The sequence below is a fragment of the Mercenaria mercenaria genome, chromosome 11 (assembly GCF_021730395.1).
Source record: "Mercenaria mercenaria strain notata chromosome 11, MADL_Memer_1, whole genome shotgun sequence".
NCBI lineage: Eukaryota > Metazoa > Mollusca > Bivalvia > Venerida > Veneridae > Mercenaria > Mercenaria mercenaria.
The window spans coordinates 6626849-6647158 of record NC_069371.1 but is presented as its reverse complement, the minus strand read 5'-3'; the positions used below and the strand labels follow the sequence as shown (position 1 = coordinate 6647158).

Genomic DNA, 20310 nt, shown 5'->3' with positions numbered 1-20310 from the left:
GGTCACATTCATGGTCACTGAAAGTCAGTTTTAAGATTGGTGTGCTAAACTGTACATGTCATTCAAAGGCTGATCTTAAAAAACAAGAAAGTAGGTCAGTAGGCCAAGGTCAGTCAAGTGATCCCTAATCGCTTGGGGTCATCAGGTAATTATAATTAAACAGTCTAGGAAATATGATATGATAATTTTTGAAGTATTTTTTCCTATATAACTCAAATAACAAGTGACCCCCAGGGCAGGGTCTCTTTTCACCCCAGGGGCATAATTTGAACAATCTTGTTAGAGATCCACTAGGCAATGCTACATACCAAATATCAAAGGCCTAGGCCTTTAACTTTCAGACAAGAAGATCTTTATTTTTTTTCCTATATAAGTCTATGTTAAACTTGGTACCCCCAGGGCAAGGCCTCTTTTCACCCAAGGGACGTAATAGGAACAATCTTGGTAGAGAAAAACTAGGAAAGGCAACATACCAAATATCAAAAGCCTAGGGCAAGAAGATTTTGAAAGTTTTTTTCCTATAATTATAAGTCTATGTAAAACTTAAACACCCCGGGGCAGGACCTCTTATCACCCCAGGGGCATAATTTGAACAATTTTGGTAGAGGACCACAAGGCAATGCAAAATACCAAATATCAAAAGCAAAGGCCTTGCAGTTTCAGACAAGAAGATTTTTAGAGTACATGTAAGTCTATGTAAAACCTGAGACCCCCCGGGGCAGGGCCTCTTTTTACCCAAGGGGCATAATTTGAATAATTTCGGTAGAGGACCACAAGGCAATGTTACATACAAAATATCAAAGGCCTAGGTCTTGTAAAACTTGTGACCCTCGGGGTGGGGCCTCTTTTCACCCCAGGGGCACAATTTGAACAAACTTGTAGAGGACCATAAGATGATGTCACATGCCAAATATCAAGGCTCTACGCCTTGAGGTTTTGGACATGAAGATTTTTAAAGTTTTTCCTTTCGGTTGCTATGGCAACCAGAGTTCTGCATTGAATTCAATTCTTTGAACAAGGGGGCCACCCAAGGATCATTCCTGTGAAGTTTGGTGTAATTCTGCCCAGTGGTTTTCTAGAAGAAGATTTTTTTAGAAAATGTTGACGGACGAACAATGCACTACGGACACTGAGCGGTCACAAAAGCTCACTAAAGCTCACCATGAGCCTTTGGCTCAGGTGAGTAAAAACAATAAACACAGTAGGTATCCTTTCTATAGATAACAACATCATTTACCTGAAAACAATAAATTCTCTTGATATCCTTTCCTTTAAGGTGCAATTAGTTTCCCCACACTAGGACTTAGTGTTATATTTTCAAGTCCTTTGGGATCATAGAGTACCATGTTATCCAGTTCATTACTACTTGGATAAATGAAACCCAGCATAACTTTTATTGAAATATTTCAATGAACATGTAAAAATGAAAACAATCAAGGCCTTTCTGTGGGTTATAATCTAATTTACCACGGTTCAATGTTCAGATGCTAAGATATTTACTCAGCTAACCCACTCGTGGTTCAATTCTTGCACACCAGAATTCTGAACCATGATAATTCAGATGACAAACTATTCAAAGTCTTTAATTATTTGTTAGATACAATTCCTTCACAACTGAAATCCAAACAATGATTTTATTAAAGGGTAAGGAAAACCTGAAAATAAGTTAATTTTATATGAATATTATATGAAGCCATCATCAAGCCTTTCATAACACTGAAAGAATTTTTAAAATCAGACAACTATTGAAAAAGATATGGCAGTCTGAAATTTAAGAAAATGGCTGATAATATGGAGGCAGCCATTTTAGTGTGTTTATGACGTCATTTACACACTGCTGTATACTTATTTAGCAAATAACCTTTTAAAAGACAAATTTTCATATGTTTCTTGAGTGTAAGGTGTAAAACATGATAATTTCTTTTATTATAGCTGGAAAAAGTAGATAAACTATTTTACAGTAATAAGTAAATGCAGTTCAAATGTGTATCTAAAAATTTAATAAATCTGCCATTTTTCTTTTTGTTGCCATGGAAACAAAATGGCCGCCAATTTGACCAAATATTTAAATGTTCATAACTTTCTCATTTTAAAGTCGATTTTGAAAATTCTTTCGCTTCTTTAAATGATTTAAGAAATCCTAGGTGACAAAATTAACATTAGAACAATGTTGCCTTTCCCTTTATGAAATAATTTATAGGAAAACCACATTTTAACACTATTTATACAATCTGATAGGCGGGTAATAATGGTCAGGTGTAATAATTTCATGAGGGTCCAGCCTGAGTGGAATTATTTTGTATGGCATATAACCGCCCAAGTGTATAAATAGTGTTCAAACATGGTTTTGCTATTAAATTATTTTGATTCTAATAATTATGTCTTTTCTTGTAAAATTTATATCAAAATTTATATGTTTCTTTGAGCATGTATGGCGGCAAATGGTAGATTACACACTCCTTTGTTTATACATGTCTGGGCCAGAAATGGTAATACATCTTGCAGAAGAGTTCCATTAGGGTGCAAATGATGGCAAATTATTCTAAAAAGTGAATAACCAACTCAGTTTATATGTAAAATAATCAAGACAGTTGTGCTATGTGACATTTCATTTTAAACACGCTATTTGATCAAATTCTAGATGCATACGACTGGCACTATATATCACGTTAACATGACGTCAACATAATATCGTTGTGATGATTTAAGCATTCTAGTAATATTAGAATTTATGACAGATCACTGAAGGAGAAATACTATCTCTTAGAGTCTCGCATTTTATTTATTCAACTTTTTTAATAAACTTAATATGAAAAATACCCTCATTATCCTTTATATATGCCACCTTAAAAAAAAGAGCATACAGGAAATGAAACATTTTTTTCTTTTCTTGCAAGGAGAGTATTTCTTGGCATTTTGTCTACTTTTATTGTTTCATTTCAAAAGGCTAATATTACAATGTAAAACATTTTCTCTCCTGGGGGTAGCCATCGATGTACTATTATGGGCAAATTTTAGTGCCACCACTTAGCGATGTTAGCAGGTTTATCCTACAGCATATTATGCTAACAGCAGGGGACAATGACAGAAATGTCAGGTAATAATAGAACAAACAATTCCCATCCTTTCTTTTCCTTTTAGACATAACATATATCCTTCCCTGAAAAACTCTTGAAACATTCTTGCAGATGATTTGAGTTAGAATTTTAGACAAATTTTAGATCTGAAAGTTATTTTTAGGGAGTCAAAGATGGGCTGAGTAAAAGGTAGTATGGAGAATTGCAATAAATTGAATAAGTATATCTGAGCAAACAAGAGCTGTCCGTAAGACAGCATGCTCGACTTTTCTCAGTGCTTGACTCTGAATTAGAGCTTTGCCAGTAAAAACTTTATAAAATTCTATGTTAAAAAGGGGCATAACTCTTGTCAAAATTCAAAGCACTGTTATGGGAACTGTTTCTCCTGGTGTAGACTTTGATAGTTTACAAAATAACTATTTTAAGTTTAAAGTCAAAAGCTTTGATTGTAACAGATATTTGACTATATCAAAAACTTTAACCAAAATTTTCTAAGTTAAAAAAGGGTATAACTCTGTCAAAATTCAAATAAGCATTTTGGGAATTGTTTCTCATGGTGTAGTCTTTGATAGTAAATAACTATTTTAAATTTCAAGCGAAGGCCTTAAATCTGGTATTATATAATAGCTTTGATAGTAACAGAGATATCTGACTTCATCAAAAACTTTACCAACAGTGATGCCAACGCCAGGGCGAGTGCAATAGGTCTACTTTTTCTTCGAAAAGTCGAGCTAAAAAATGGAAAGGTGGGTGTGCAGAGTGGGATTAATGTTAAAAGGCAGGTGAAGGTTTACTATGAAATAAATAACAGAATCAAGAAACTTAATTAATTGAAACTAAAAAAAAGACATTTTTGAAAAATGTGTGTTTATGTGTTTGAAGATGATGGGATCAGTGAAGTGATGTTACAAGGGATGGGAGGGCGTAATATAACTGTGGGACAACAGGGCACTAAATGAAAATATCAAGAAATACAAGAAACTAAAATTTCAAAAAAAAAATCACTTATAAAAAAGAGAGATGATATTATCAAAATGACATAAAGAGATATGAATAGTATTTCATACTAGGAGAATAATGATGGAAAAGACAAAGTTTTATTGACTTATGATTTGTAATAACTGAGAAACTAAATCTCTCCTGTTAAATAATGGAAAAGAACAAAAAGGGGCAAAATTTCATCAAAATGACTGCAGAAATTATGAGTTACATCATTTACCGGGTATTTGGTATTATCATGGTGATGTGTGAAATCTTGATGTGTAGTTACTGACTGAGATACTAACTCACTGAGAATTTCAAATTATATTTTGTTGAAAAAAAAAATGAGGGCCATAATTTCATCATTTATATTTGGGCAGCTTGTAGGTTTTGCCACAAGTATTATTGAGTGTGAGTATGAACTAAATCAGGTCATTAATGTGGGCTGTAGGCAATCTGGTTCAGATGGACGGACAAACAGTTCAATCGCTTTATGCCACAATATTTTGAAATCAGGCATATTCTGACAAGAAGAGTCTCATTTTTTCTACTACAGTCATATAAGGCAAAACTGACCTATCCTTGGTGGCCATGTTCTTTTAACATATGGTAGAATGATCTGAAGGCACTTGGTAGAGGATCATCCAACAAAAATTTCTGTTAAATTATTTTAAAATGAGAAAAGCATTTTCTGACAAGAAAATTCTAAAAGTTTTCACCATAGCTATATAAGGAAAACCTGTCCTGCACCCTGGCAGCTATGGTTCATAATAAAACAGTATGGATTGAAGGAATTTGGTAAAAAGTCAACCAAGGAACCAATTCTATGAACATTAGATCAGAAAACTCAAGATCTTTTACTACTCACCTAAAAGTCACTAGTTTACAAAAGTTAACCAAATGGGTTCTTCCGGTTTTTTATCAGGATACTTTGAAGTCATTACCCTAATTTCCATGGAACTTAATTATTCTTAAAAGTCTAGGAAATTAAATCTAAACAAACGCAGTAACTTCCAAGTAATTGAACTTTTGAAATTTGAAGACAGGAAATTCATGTCCTAACAAAATGGCCATTTTGACCAATCTTTTTAATTCCTATATGAAATAAAAGATATGTATCGTTCTGTACTTACCTGAGGCCAGTGAGGTTGTAAATTTAATTCTGTGTACTGCAGTGAGTCATAGCTATGTTTGTACAATAACCTGTAAGTAAAGTACAAGCAGAAAAGGTTATTCCTCATACTTTTTTTTTAGTACTGAGAACTGTGTATGTCAAGTTAGTAAACACATAATACCTATTATCCATAATGCTTAAATGTTATTTCTTCAATACGAAGAGCCAGGAGGTACTGTTTTAGCACAGTTAATAGGCAAGTATGAGTATTTGTGGTTAACTAGAAGATGCTTTTGTAGAAAAGTACATGTCCCCCCCAAAAGCATAGTAGTAATAGGCAAGAAGTCAATAGGGGACAGGAGCGAAACTCAGAGACACTGACAGTTGGCTTTATAGTGACTAAAACGCAATAGGGATCATCTTCTTGGCATGTCCTATCACCCTATGAAGTCTGAAGGTTCTAGGTTAAATGGTTCTCCAGTTATTGATTGGTAATGAAATGATGGATTCTGGCCCCGGACCTTGACCTCTGGACCCCAAAATCAATGGGGGTCATCTACTCTGCATGAGAAGGGCTTAATGTGATGTTGACAGAACTTGCTGCCCAACCCATTTGCTTTTGTATTGTTGTAATTTATGTATCTACTTGCATGTATATATAAGCAATGAAATTAAATCAATAAATACTCTGCATGTTCTATCATCCTATGAAGTTTCAACACTCTGGGTCAAATGATACTTAAGTAATTGCTCGGAAACAGAGAGAGTTTCAAATAAGTTTACAGCTTCCTACTCAATCCTGTATGCCTTTTTGATATTATGTACATGTTGTAAATGAATTGTGATTAATAAAATATTGTTTAAACCAACACTCTGGGTCAAATCATTGTTATCAAGTTATTGACTGGAAACGGTTTTCCATGTTCAGCCCTGTGATCAAGTGACCCCAAAAGATAATAGGGGTTTTCTATTCCATAAGCCCTATCATCCTACTAAGTTTGAAGGTTCTAGGTCAAATAATTCTCCAGTAATTGACTAGTAACGGTTTTCTATGTTCTGGCCCCTGTGACCTTGAACTTTGATCAAGTGACCCCAAAATCAGGAATCATCTACTCTGCATGTCCGATCATCCTATGAAGTTTCAACACTGTGGGTGAAATGGTTCCCAAGTGATTGCTCGGAAATGGCTTTCCATGTTCAGGCCCCTGTGACCTTTGATGGAATGACCCCAAAAACAAGAGGTCATCTACTCCATAAACACTATCACCCTATGAAGATTGAAGGTTCTGGGTCAAATGGTTCTCCAGTTATTGATCAGAAATGAAGTGTGACTGACGGCCACACAGGGCAAAAATAATGTCTCCCCAAGTAGGGGGGAGACATAACTATCCCTGAAATTCTGCACTATCAATTTATGTGACCCTAAAACAAATCTAATTGTATGAAAAAAAGACCTATCACCCTATGAAGTTTGAAGGCTCTAGGTCAAATGGTTTTCCGGTTATTGATCGGAAATAAAATGTGACAGATTCTGGCCCCTGTGACCTTGACCTCTGGTGGAGTGACCCCAAAATCAATAGGGGTCATCTACTCTGCATGTCCAATCATCCTATGAAGTTTCAACATTCTGGGTCCAGTGGTTCTCAAGTTATTGATTGGAAACAGTTTTCCATGTTCAGGCCCCTGTGACCTTGACCTTTGATGGAGTGACCCCAAAAACAATAGGGGTTATCTACTCCATAAGCCATATCAACTTATGAAGATTGAAGGTTCTGGGTCAAATGGTTCTCCAGTTATTGATCCGAAATGAAGTGTGACAGACGGATGGACAGGGCAAAGATAATATGTCTTTCACAGTAGAGGGGAGACAAGTATGCCTGAAATTCTGCACCATCAATTTATGTGACCCTAAAATAAATCTAACTGTATGAAAAAAAGGATAAATACAATCAACAGTAATATTAACAAAACAAGTTTTAGCTTCAATCTCAAAAGTGCAACAAAAACAAGATGTGTGCCCATAGGCCACTGGTGTCCCCACTTCCTGTCACTGTACAGTCATATATTACTTGTTGACAATGCAAGACTAAGTAAACTTTCATATCATCTTGAGTTGGGGGGTGTGAATCATTATCAGAGTGTGGTGACTATGAAGTCAGTGGAACCTCTCTAGTCTGAACATGCTCAGAGCAGAAAAGAAGTTCAGATTAGAGGGGTTTTGGGATAAGAAATGTTTATATTTTTGACCGAACATTTATGCTGTTTGTTATCTACTTTTTAATGGATTAATACCGGTAATTAATGTATAAGCAACCTGTAGCTCAATTTTGTGTGATGTCAATCTTCATGTTAATTTAACTTTTCAATCAGTTATAAACATTGATTGATTTCACCATTTCTACATTCATGAGGAGTAGCTAAAAATCTTACTTGTCCGGTTATTTGAATGATCTGGTTCAGTACCCCTTACAGGGAATCAAAAACCTGCTCTAAATACAGTCAAACCTGTGAACAAAGACCACTCTTGGGAACAAGCAAAAGTGGTCTTTGTTCACAGGTGGTTCACAGGTGGTCTTTATTCGGGGGGAAGGGTCACTTCTCAGTTAGCCATTATCATGCTGATAAAAACTATTTTCACAGCTTCTTGCTTTCTTTATGTTCTATGTATTAATTCGGTCGGTGCAAACTTGCAAATTTTCAATCAAGCAGTAATTATAATGTTTGCTATAAGGTGAAAGTTGTGAAAATTCGGCGGAACTGAAGTATTTTATGCCGGAACGGTCCAGCTTGGTCGTTATTTGGGGGCAAATATGACCCTTGGGACGCTATTCACGGCCTTTTTATGAGTATTTTTCTATGGGGGGACCAGAGACCGGTCGTTGTCGACAAGTGGTCGCTATTCACGGGTGGTCGCTAGCACAAGTTTGACTGTATACAAAGTTCACAAAAATATGTGAGGACGGTACAGTATAAACAAATTTATAAAGATCTTTCAATTGGCAGTACTTATCACAAATATATCTTTCCTTATAAATTTTTGTTCAAACAATTTCCTTGCATCTTTCAAGCCTATGGTAATTGCATGCATATACAAAACAAGCATCTGACATGACTTGTGATTATAGTTCGACCACGTGTTTTGACGGAACGATACACTTCTTCAATTGGGTTATATCGATATTCAGCCTATACCTGACTGAAAAATCTCTATAGAGTAAGTTGATATGTAATTTATGTATGTTTTGTTTACTATGAACTTGATTATATCACTAGCGTAATCATATCATCATTGGTACAGCGTTATCAGTAAAATTACCGAGGCTCGAACCTCAAAAAGCAGCACCATATCCTTTGGGCCATGCATTCGTTTACGTTCATCGATAACTTATACCACTTTACTATGTATTACATATATGTTCCTACCCTTTTTTGGCGAATCAACTGTTCTACATAGATTTGTCACGGCTCAAAAAATGTGGTCGACATATACCAGTGTAAAGGCGTCTATTGTTGGTTGACACCTTCTTAAAGAATAACAAGGCAGTCTGAAAGACAGCTATATCCCCTGCCGCTGTAATGGATAGTGAAAGGGTTGATGGTATTGGGTGGAAGCATTGACATTGTTAAGTATATTTTATAGTCCATGTATGACGACATCAATGAATTTGAAAATCTTCAAGGGGTTTAGGAGATACAGAGCGGACACAAAATGGAAGGCTCAAACCTTTGACCTTGAGTTGTGACCTTGACCTTAAGCCAACATGGCTGACTCAAGAGTTCTGCATATCGTCTTGATGAGATGATCATTTGACCTAAGTTTGAAGAAAATCCTTCAAGAGATTTAGGAGAAAGAGCGAACACAAAATGGAAACCTTGAGTTGTGACCTTGACCCGACATGGATGACACATGAGTTCTGCACAATATTTAGTCAAGGGCCATAACTCTGGTCTTATTGAGTGAAATCCCAAACAACTGAAAGTGCACAACTTTAAATGCTGAATAATATTCCTTTCAGGTTTCAGGACTAGGTCAAATACTTCTTGAGATACGTGCGACATAAACTTTTACGCCATTTATGCATATTTTTTATTAAGTCAAGGGCAATAACTCTGGTCTGGCAAAGGGAAATCCAAAAACAAAATCCTTGGTTCACAATTTCACATGCTATATAACAATCCTCTAGTACTACATATACCTTTTGAGATATATGCAATACAACCTAATAGTCACTTTATGGATATTTTTGGGAAAGTCTAGGGCCAAATCTCTAGTCTGGCTAAGTGAAATCTCAAACAAATCCCAGGAGCACAATTTCACATGTGGATAATATTCCTACAAGGTTTCATGAAAATAAGACAAATACTTTTTGAGATACTAATGACATAATTTTTACACCCTTTATGCATATTTTTGACAAAGTCAGGTGCCATAACTCTGGTCTGGCTATGTGAAATCTCACACAAAACAACAAAATTTCACATGCTGAACAACAATCATATGAAATTATTATACTAGGTCAAATTCTTTTTGAGACAGGCACAACGAAAACATTTTGATGGCTAGACAGATGGATGGGCAGAAGTACAGAAAAGGGTAAATCTAAGTACTCCCATCACAAACAACTTTAGGGGGGCACAAAAATCGCTTTTCAAAACTTTTTCTCCTGAGGTGGAGTGGGCTGGATGTTAAAAGTAATTGCAAACGCAAAAAGAAACATGCATAAACTGTCCCATCTTTACTCACCTAGAAGTCCTGGCTACTCTGCACAGAGATAAAACATCTAGGAAACTCAAGATCTGTTGTATTACCTCTTCCTATGAAAGACAGAAGTATTTTTGTTAGAATAAAAATTACAATAGTGTTCATAATGAGAAATAAATTTCCTTATGAAGAGAGCAAAAAGCTGATCAAGGTTGATCCTTTAATTAAGAAATAATATATCTCATCCAGTGATTTGTCGTTGAATAAATCATTGTTTGGAGTTCAGATGCGAAGGAATTATATCATGAGGGAGCAGCCCGAGTGATATAATAATACACATCTGAACGACAAACAATGATTTATTCAAGAGCAAATCACTAAATGAGATATATTATTTCGATTCTAACACGTTACCAAGGATTTTGAAGTACATACTTGACGTCATTCATTAAATATTTGCCAGTTTTCAATTTGTTTCTTTTCCAGCGCGCCGCTATGCCGTTTGACACTATGATGTAATAATTGTGACGTCAGAAGAGTGATTTGTTGTATGATAATTTACTGTTTTCAGCCTTCTTTGTTTAATAGGAAAATGAATCGGACCGTGTTAGAATCATGTTTTGTTTTTTTTTTTGAGGAAAATTTCAATAAAAACAACTGATTTGGTGAAAATGTAAAAAAAAGTAAGAAATACTACAACAGTTATATTTTTTACATACATCTAAATATAATTCATTGGCATATACTACACTGTTTTCTTGAAAACTTCTATCAATTGTTTTTCATCCACGAAACTGAGACAAAATACTACCTACTTTCTTTCTTTCTTATTTATCTTCAAAAGATTTTTTTTACACTATCACCATTATAAAGAAACCTATTTGCAGACTAGCTGTGAATGAAAATAAAAGCTCTAATTTTTATAAAGATTTTACTTTGTTTAAGTAGACTAGTCTTTAAGATTCAAGGCTTTATAGGTGTTACCAAAACCTTCTAACACACCCATTCATGATAAAGAAGTGTACCAAGTTTCAAAGCTATAGCTGTAAAGGAATTCCAAGAAGTAGACCTTAACACAAATCTTAACCCAGAAAAACCTAATAATTACATGCACACCTTAATGTTAGAGGTTTTTTCACTCTGCTCTTAATGAACAGGGCTTGAGCTAGCAGATGACATGAAGCTTCAATATTCAAGTTGCCTGATTTTGGAATTCACACTCATAAATTTGTTTACAGTTTGCAAGAGTCCTCAGATTTTGAGCTAGGGAACCTAGATTTTAATAATTTTAGACCTACTGACCTAGTTTTTGACCGCAGTAGACCCAGTTTCAAACTTGATCTAGATATCATCAAGATGAACATTCAGACCAACTTTCATACAGATCCCATGAAAAGTATGGCCTCTAGAGAAGTCACAAGGTTTTTTTATTATTTGACCTACTGACCTAGTTTTATATGGCACGTGACCCAGTTTCAAACTTGACCTAGATATCATCAAGGTGAACATTCTGACCAATTTTCATGAAGATCCATTCAAGGGTATGGCCTCTAGAGAGGTCACAAGGTTTTTCTATTTCAAGACCTACTGACCTAGTTTTTGATCGCAGTTGACCCAGTTTCAAAACTGACCTATATATCATCAAGATAAACATTCAGACCAACTTTCATACAGATCCCATGAAAAATATGGCCTCTAGAGAGGTCACAACGTTTTTTTATTATTTGACCTACTGACCTACTTCTTGAGGACACGTGACCCACTTTTGAACTTGACCTAGATATTATCAAGATGAACACTCTGACCAATTTTTATGAAGATCCATTCACAAGTATGGCCTCTAGAGAGGTCACAAGGTTTTTCTATTTTTAGACCTACTGACCTAGTTTTTGACTGCACATGACCCTGTTTCGAACTTGACCTAGATATCACCAAGATGAACATTCAGACCAACTTTCATACAGATCCCATGAAAAATATGGCCTTTAGAGAGGTCACAAGGTTTTTCTATTATTTGACCTACTGACCTAGTTTTTGATGGCACGTGACCCACTTTCGAACTTGACCTTGATATCATCAAGATGAACATTCAGACCAACTTTCATACAGATCCCATGAAAAATATGGCCTCTAGAGAGGTCACAACGTTTTTCTATTATTTGACCTACTGACCTAGTTTTTGATAGCATGGGACCAACTTTCGTATTTGACTTTGATATCATCGAAATGAACATTCAGACCAACTTTCATACAGATCCCATGAAAAATATGGCCTTCAGAGAGGTCACAAGGTTTTTCTTTTATTTGATCTACTGACCTAGTTTTTGATGGCACGTGACCCACTTTCGAACTTGAACTAGAAATCATCAAGATGAACATTCTGACCAATTTTCATGAAGATCTCATGAAATATATGGCCTCTAGAGAGGTCACAAGGTTTTTCTATTTTTAGACCTACTGACCTAGTTTTTGACTGCACGTAACCCAGTTTCAAACTTGACCTAGATATCATCAAGATAAACATTCAAACCAACTTTCATACAGATCCCATGAAAAATATGGCCTTTAGAGAGCTCACAAGGTTTTTCTATTATTTGACCTACTGACCTAGTTTTTGATGGCACGTGACCCAGTTTCGAACTTGATCTGAATATCATCAAGATGAACGTTCTGACCAATTTTCATGAAGATCTTGTGAAACATATAGCCTCTAGAGAGGTCACAAGGTTTTTCTTTTTTTAGACCTACTGACCTAGTTTTTGAAGGCAAGTGACCCAGTTTCGAACTTGATTTAGATATCATCAAGGTGAACATTCTGACCAATTTTCATGAAGATCTTGTGAAATATATGGCCTCTAGAGAGTTCACAAGGTTTTTCTATTATTTGACCTACTGACCTAGTTTTTGAAGGCACGTGACCCAGTTTCGAACTTGACCTAGATATCATCAAGATGAACATTCTGACCAACTTTCATAAAGATCCCACAAAAAATGTGACCTCTAGAGTGGTCACAAGCAAAAGTTTACGGACGGACGCACGCACTGACGACAGACGACGTACGCTGCGTGATCACAAAAGCTCACCTTGTCACTATGTGACAGGTGAACTATAAAACAGTATTTGTTTCAGAATATCTTGCAAAGAAAACTGACAATTACATGAAAACAGATGATTTTCTTTGTTGACAATATTTATTGTTACACTGCAAAAGAAAATAAGATAAATTATTTTCAATTAAAAATAATTTGATTTATTTATTCAAGAAATACTTGTTATATGCTCCTTGCCATGGTCACACGGTTATCTCTCGGTCTTTTCTTATAACTGGTTCCCGTCTTTCTGACTGATACGAATTACACATAATTACTGAGCCGAGAAAAATCTTAATAACGGCTTATAAAAGCAAACAACACGTGCAGCCTTTCTCACTTACCTGAGTCTACCTGTAAAGAACATCTAACTTACAACTTTTCTTTTGCTACGTATATATATATATATATCTCGGATTCTAATGCCGCGTGGGCGTGTTAGACAGCGAGGCGGCAGGGCTAGGGCAGGAAGGCCAGCCAGGGCAAACAGAAATGCCGACGGCCAGCAGAATGAAGCAGGCGGCCAGCAGAATGAGGCGGAACGAGGCAATAACCATCCAAACACCAGCGGGCAGAAACGAAGAGCCAATGACCTTGAGCACGCTGAAAGGACACCCCCACGTGGTCCGGCAGAACCATCAGATATAGATGACGGAGGCAATATACTGTTACAGGAAAATGCCGGTGGGTGTAATTTTATTGATTTTGAACAGGTTTTTCGTAGTTCAGGTCTTATGTCTTGTAACGGTAATGAGACTAGTTCAAGGTCAAATAGTACTTCTAATATAGGATTTGACAATGGACACGACAAAAATGTACCTCTGCCACCCCGTCAGATCAATGAAACGTGTCAGAATGCCTCCTTTAATCATAACTTTCCATCCGTTCGTTTATCAAATGATGATTTGACTGCACATGTACCATCATCATTAAAACAACAAATCTGTCGTGGAGAATACGTTAATCTGGCCTTACTCTTAAAAGGGGCTATCGAACTGTCTGAATTTTGTAAGGGTAGTGTTTTCAAACTCTCGGCGGATGGCCACATTGAGTCATCTCAAAAAGAAAGCAAAGATAAAATTACATCTATAGAAAAATGGACCAATGCATTTATAATTTATGCTTCCATTTACCTTCAGACACATAGTGATAAAGTTCATGAGTTACTTCACTATATGTTTAACATACGGGACTGTGCAATGCGCCAAGGGGGCAACGGGTGGAGAATTTATGACGAACAATTTCGCCTTCGCCAGGCTATATGTCCGTCCCCATGGTCACAAACAAATAACGAACTTTGGTGGCGATGTATACAGGTCAAGGATAATCAGTCTGCGAATCAGTCAGTTATAAATCCTCTCAGGTACACGTGCCATGATTTTAACAGAGGTAGTTGTTTCTGGTCAAACTGTAAATATCCTCATATATGCGCAAAATGTTTTGCACCACATCCTGAGGTCACCTGTTTCCAGTCCGGTTCTTCAGGTCAAGGTCAAATGACAAGCCCTCAGTTTATTTTCGTGGCAGGGGCTTTCGCCGACCGTTCAGAGGACCTAAACGAGGTCAACCAAGAAAACAGTAAAACTGTAAGCTTTAACTCAACAAACAGCCCATCAGTTCAACAGCTGTGGTCCCACCCGCTTAGCTCAGTATGTAGAGCGTTGGTCTAAGGATCGCGGGGTCGTGAGTTCGATCCTCGGGCGGGGCGTATGTTCTCCATGCCTATTTGATAAACGATATTGTGTCTGCAATCATTAGACCTCCACCTCTGATTCATGTGGGGAAGTTGGCAGTTACTTGCGGAGAACAGTTTTAAAAATAAAGAAGAATAAAAGGAGAAGAAAGAAGAAGAGAAAAAAGAAAGGAGAAAGAAAAAAAAAAAGAAAAAGAAAGTCGTGATTGATAACCAATATCTTACAATTCAACTTCGGCATAGTAAAACAAACCAAAGGGGAAAACCGACTGTGTTAAAACTACCCAGAGAATCTGGGCCTGTCTGTGCAGTGCAAACATTAATAGATTTCTTGGCCGTAAGACCAAAAAATGAAGGAATATTATTTTGTCATCAAGAAGGCACCCCGGTTACCAGAACTCAATTTTCAGCCATTCTGTATAAATGTCTGAGTAAAAATCAAATTACTGGTACATTTAAATCGCATAGCTTTAGAATCGGTCGGGCTACAGACTTGGCAACTAAGGGTTATTCAGCGAGTGTAATTATGAAACTTGGTAGATGGAAATCTAATTGCTATAAAGTGTACATCCGAACGTAATTCTACAGTAAAGAGGTGTTTTTCCACTCTTAACTGTATCAGCGGACAACATTTTTTTTTTTTTTTTTTTTTTTTTTTTTTTAAAAAAGTACATTGAAGTCAGTTCTTCCTGGTAGTTATTCCGTTTAAAGCGAATTTTTCCACATTTAAGGTATTCTTGTCAATTCCATCTAATAACTATTTGTAGATGTGTGGGTCCTGGGAGATTCAATTCCGTTCTGGGCTGGTAAACGAGCAGCAGACACCGGTAAACCCAACCTTTCGTTACCCGATATAACTATAGCTTGGTAGGGAATAAGCGGACTTTGATGGACATCATTTCGCCATTCAGTACAGACTCAAGTATTACTGTCACCGCCACCAAGGGCTATCATCTTACATTTAGGTGGTAACGATTTGACAAGTTTATTTTCTATCGAGCTAAGGGAGTTAATAGAGACAGAAGTGAAATATCTACGCGATGCCTTCCCCGAAACAATTATCATTTGGGTAGATATTTTACCAAGGAGGGTCTGGAGGGGGGCCTGTAATCTCAAAGCTATTGACGTCAAACGCAAACGAATAAATAGATCGGGCCGGATTATTACAAGTCGGTCTGGCAGGAGTGATATAGTGAGACCAGATATTGATACGGCTACTAATTTTTTTAGATCTGACGGGGTCCATTTAAATGAGGTGGGGTTGGAGTTTTATCTGTATTATTTGAAGTCTGCCATAATAAAAAATCTCTGTGCGTCTCAATAATAATTTTGGGGGATAAATTGAAATTTATTGTGGCGGTAAAATTCTTATTGGCCAGAAGGTGACCAGGCGTTGCAGTTTCTATGAAGTAAATTTAACAAGTTATCGTTATTTATAATTTCAAATTTCGCTTACTTCGGAATATGGGCGTGACTTCTCTCCTCGATGGCATTCTATTTTGCGTTCAAGAGGAGACATGGCCGTCCGTATTCGGATTTTTCTATCTTATTTCGCAGGTCACTACTTTATGTAAGCTGTTATTGTTACTCTGAGTCACCAGGTTATTTCAATGGTTGTCAACTGGACTGTTGCTTCGGGTTACTTGTTTACTTATTGTTGTTGACCCGAATGTTGCTTCGGGTCACTAAGTAGTGGTAAACTCGAATGTTGCTTCGGGTTTGTTTGTAGTCTGTCGTTGACCTGAATGTTGCTTCGGGTCACTAGGTCTGGCCCATGTAGTTTTGGTAAGGCCTAGTCGACGTGTTTGCTGCCAGTAACGCATTACAGGTTCTACCAGCATACCTCGTATCGAGCTGGTAGTGTGATTATGGGTCCTTTGCTTTCAAGGTTGGTACCGATTCACAGTACGGTCAACTTGGAAGCTGGGGTCTATGATTGCATGATCAGTGGGACTCCTTTGGTAATGCGACGCGTAGCAATTGATGCCATTAGTAATATTTTCAAAGGTGACTCGGCGACCGGGATCCTTTTGGCAATTTCACTTGTAATGTTTGGCACGCTTGGTCCCTTCCGGTCGATGAGCTAGCTACCAAATTTGAGCGGCCGACACAACCAAACTTATTAATTTGAAATGATATGAGTATACATGTAATTCGTAAGCAATATTTCAAGGTTTTATTATCACGTACCTATATCTATTTGAATATATTGTCGGTACAGATTGGTGACATGTTTAATAAATTTAGAGAAGGCTGTATGTATTGTTTTTTATTTCGAGTAATATCAAATAAGATAAATTATTTTCAATTAAAAATAATTTGATTTATTTATTCAAGAAATACTTGTTATGCTCCTTGCCATGGTCACACGGTTATCTCTCGGTCTTTTCTTATAACTGGTTCCCGTCTTTCTGACTGATACGAATTACACATAATTACTGAGCCGAGAACAATTTTAATAATGGCTTATAAAAGCAAACAAGAGGGTCATGATGACCCTGGATCGCTCACCAGAGTTATATGTTTCAAATGTCAAATTGATGATTTTTAGAAATTTTTTGGAAAATTTTCCGATGTACAATCAAGTAACCACTGGGGCGGGGCCAATTTTACCCCGGGGGTCATGATTTGAACAAAGTTTGTAGAAGTCGACTAGGCAATGTTACATATCGAATATCTAAGATCTAGGCCTTCTGGTTTATTTTAAGCAAATTTATGAAGATTTCCCTATGTACAATAAAGTAACCCCTGGGGCTGGGTCAATTTGACCCTGAGGGGGTCAAGATTTGAACAAATTTTGTAGAGGTCCACTAAGCAATGCTACATGTCGAATATCTAAGCTCTAGGCCTTCTGGTTTATTTTTAGAAAATATTGAAGATTTTTCTATGTACAATCAAGTAACCCCATGGGGCGGGGCCAATTTGACCCCGGGGTCATGATTTGAAGAAATTTTGTAGAGGTCTAATAGGCAATACTACATGTCAAATATCTAAGACCTAGGCCTTCTGGTTTATTTTTAGAAATTTTTTGAAGATTTTCCTATGTAAAATCAAGTGACCCCTGGGGCGGGGTCAATTTTGACCCTGGGGTCATGATTTGAACAAATGTTGTAGAGGTCCACTATGCAATGCTACATGTGAAATATCTAAGCTCTAGGCCTTCTGGTTTATTTTAAGAAAATTTTTGAAGATTTTCATATGTAAAATCAAGCGACCCCTAGGGCGGGGTCAATTTTGACCCCGGGGGTCATGATTTGAACAACTTTAGTAGAGGTCCACTAGGCAATGCTACATGTCAAATATCTAAGCTCTAGGGCTTCTGCTTTTTGAGAAGAAGATTTTTTAAGGTTTTCCTATGTAAAATCAAGTGACCCCTGGGACGGGGTCAATTTTGACCCCGGGGGTCTGATTTGAAGAAATTTTGTAGAGGTCCACTAGGCAATGCTACACGTGAAATATCTAAGACCTAGGCCTTCTGCTTTATTTTTAGAAATTTTTTGAAGATTTTCCTATGTAAAATCAAGTGACCCCTGGGGCGGGGTCAATTTTGACCCCGGGGTCATGATTTGAACAACTTTAGTAGAGGTCCATTAGGCAATGCTACATGTCAAATATCTAAGGTCTAGGGCTTCTGGTTTTCGAGAAGAAAATTTTTTAAGATTTTTCTATGTAAAATCAAGTGACCCCTGGGGCAGGGTCAATTTTGACCCCGAGGTCATGATTTGAACAAAATTGGTAGAAGTCCACTAGGCAATGCTTCACACCAAATATCTAAGCTCTAGGGCTTCTGGTTTTTGAGAAGAAGATTTTTAAAGTTTTTCCTTTCGGTTGCCATGGCAACCAGAGTTCTGCATGGAATTCAATTCTTTGAATAATTTTTAGAGAAGACCATCCAAGGAACATCCCTGTGAAGTTTTATCAAAATTGGCCTGTTGGTTTAGGAGGAGATGTTGTTTAAAGGAAAGTGTGGACGGACGGACGGACGGACGGACGACGGACGGACGACAGACGGACGGACGGACGGACAGACGCCGGACGGTGAGCGATCACAATAGCTCACCCTGAGCACTTTGTGCTCTGGTGAGCTAAAAACACGTGCAGCCTTCTCACTTACGTCGTAGTCTACCTGTAAAGAACATCTAACTTACAACTTTTCCCCGCCCGCCTCAGCCCGCAAAAGCTACCATATTTTTGATTACTAAGATTGTTTCACCTATACTATACCATGTGATAACTATTTTTGGTCAGGAATTGCTGTTGGCTGTATATATTTTCAGGATACCACATTACAAATTTCTGTTGTATCAATGTTGAATTCTGACGGTGTCACCAACTCATGTACCCAGAGCAATAAGACGAATGCAATTCAGATGTGAAAACAGTATATTGTTATGAAGACTGTGATTTTATCAAATAGACGGTAACAGGCGCCTTAGCGGTGCCTGGAATTAATGCTGATGTGAACAGTCATTTGTAATATACTTATTTAGTGTGGACACTGATTTATTGGAAGTGATTTGTCAGTTAATGATCATAGTGCTCGGGTATTTGTTTGTTCTTATTACACATTTTATGTGCATTTATATCGTGTGACAGTTTGTGCTAGCTTAATGGGACAATTATTTGACATTACATGTATACTAAGCAGCATAATTCTGGACATTTAGTGTATTTACTTCATGAAGACGTAATTCTATGCCAAATAATATAAATGTATGTATATAAAGAGTCGGACAGTCTATCTTAAGGTTTCATTCATATATGTCGCTCTATTTATATGCTGTATATTGCGGTAAAATTCTTATTGGCCGGAAGGTGACCAGGCGTTGCAGTTTCTATGAAGTAAATTTAACAAGTTATCGTTATTTACAATTTCAAATTTCGCTTACTTCGGAATATGGGCGTGACTTCTCTCCTCGATGGCATTCTATTTTGCGTTCAAGAGGAGACATGGCCGTCCGTATTCAGATTTTTCTATCTTATTTCGCAGGTCACTACTTTATGTAAGCTGTTATTGTTACTCTGAGTCACCAGGTTATTTCAATGGTTGTCAACTGGACTGTTGCTTCGGGTTACTTGTTTACTTATTGTTGTTGACCCGAATGTTGCTTCGGGTCACTAAGTAGTGGTAAACTCAAATGTTGCTTCGGGTTTGTTTGTAGTCTGTCGTTGACCTGAATGTTGCTTCGGGTCACTAGGTCTGGCCCATGTAGTTTTGGTAACCCTTACAGAAGCAAGCCTCTGTGGCGTACATGCTGCGTATTTGCTGTGTATATGCCGCGAACACAGTAGTACGCCAGAGGAGTACATTTTACATACACCGCATGCCGCGTACATGCCGCGTACTATTTCGACGAGTATACAGCATGTACGCAGGAGGTCACTAGTACACTTCAAGTACGCAGCACAGACTCTGAAAATTTAAGGAGTACACTGCATGTACGCAGGAGGGACTTGTACAAGAAAACAGTACACTGCATGTACACCGCAGATACTTCGAAATTTATAACACTTATATTTAGTTGCATTAAAGTTGTTTCCCCTTGATGCAGTTACGCCATTTTCTTCAGATGTTTACCAAATTACATGCTACAAAAATTGATTCATTTCATTGAAAAGTGGATGAAGAAAAGCATACTAATTTATTTGATAA

General features: G+C 37.1%; 1 protein-coding gene across 1 annotated transcript in view; it reads right to left on the bottom strand.

The window, feature by feature from the left end:
- The window catches only part of LOC128546988 (F-box/LRR-repeat protein 4-like), a 76027-nt gene that overhangs the window by 35556 nt on the left and 20161 nt on the right, over positions 1–20310 (bottom strand). Inside the window, exons 8-9 of the mRNA XM_053518461.1 lie at positions 9917–9987; positions 5192–5261 (exon numbers count right to left, since the gene is read on the bottom strand). Of these exons, the coding sequence (XP_053374436.1) occupies positions 5192–5261; positions 9917–9987 (141 nt within the window). The remainder of the gene's footprint in view (positions 1–5191; positions 5262–9916; positions 9988–20310) is intronic.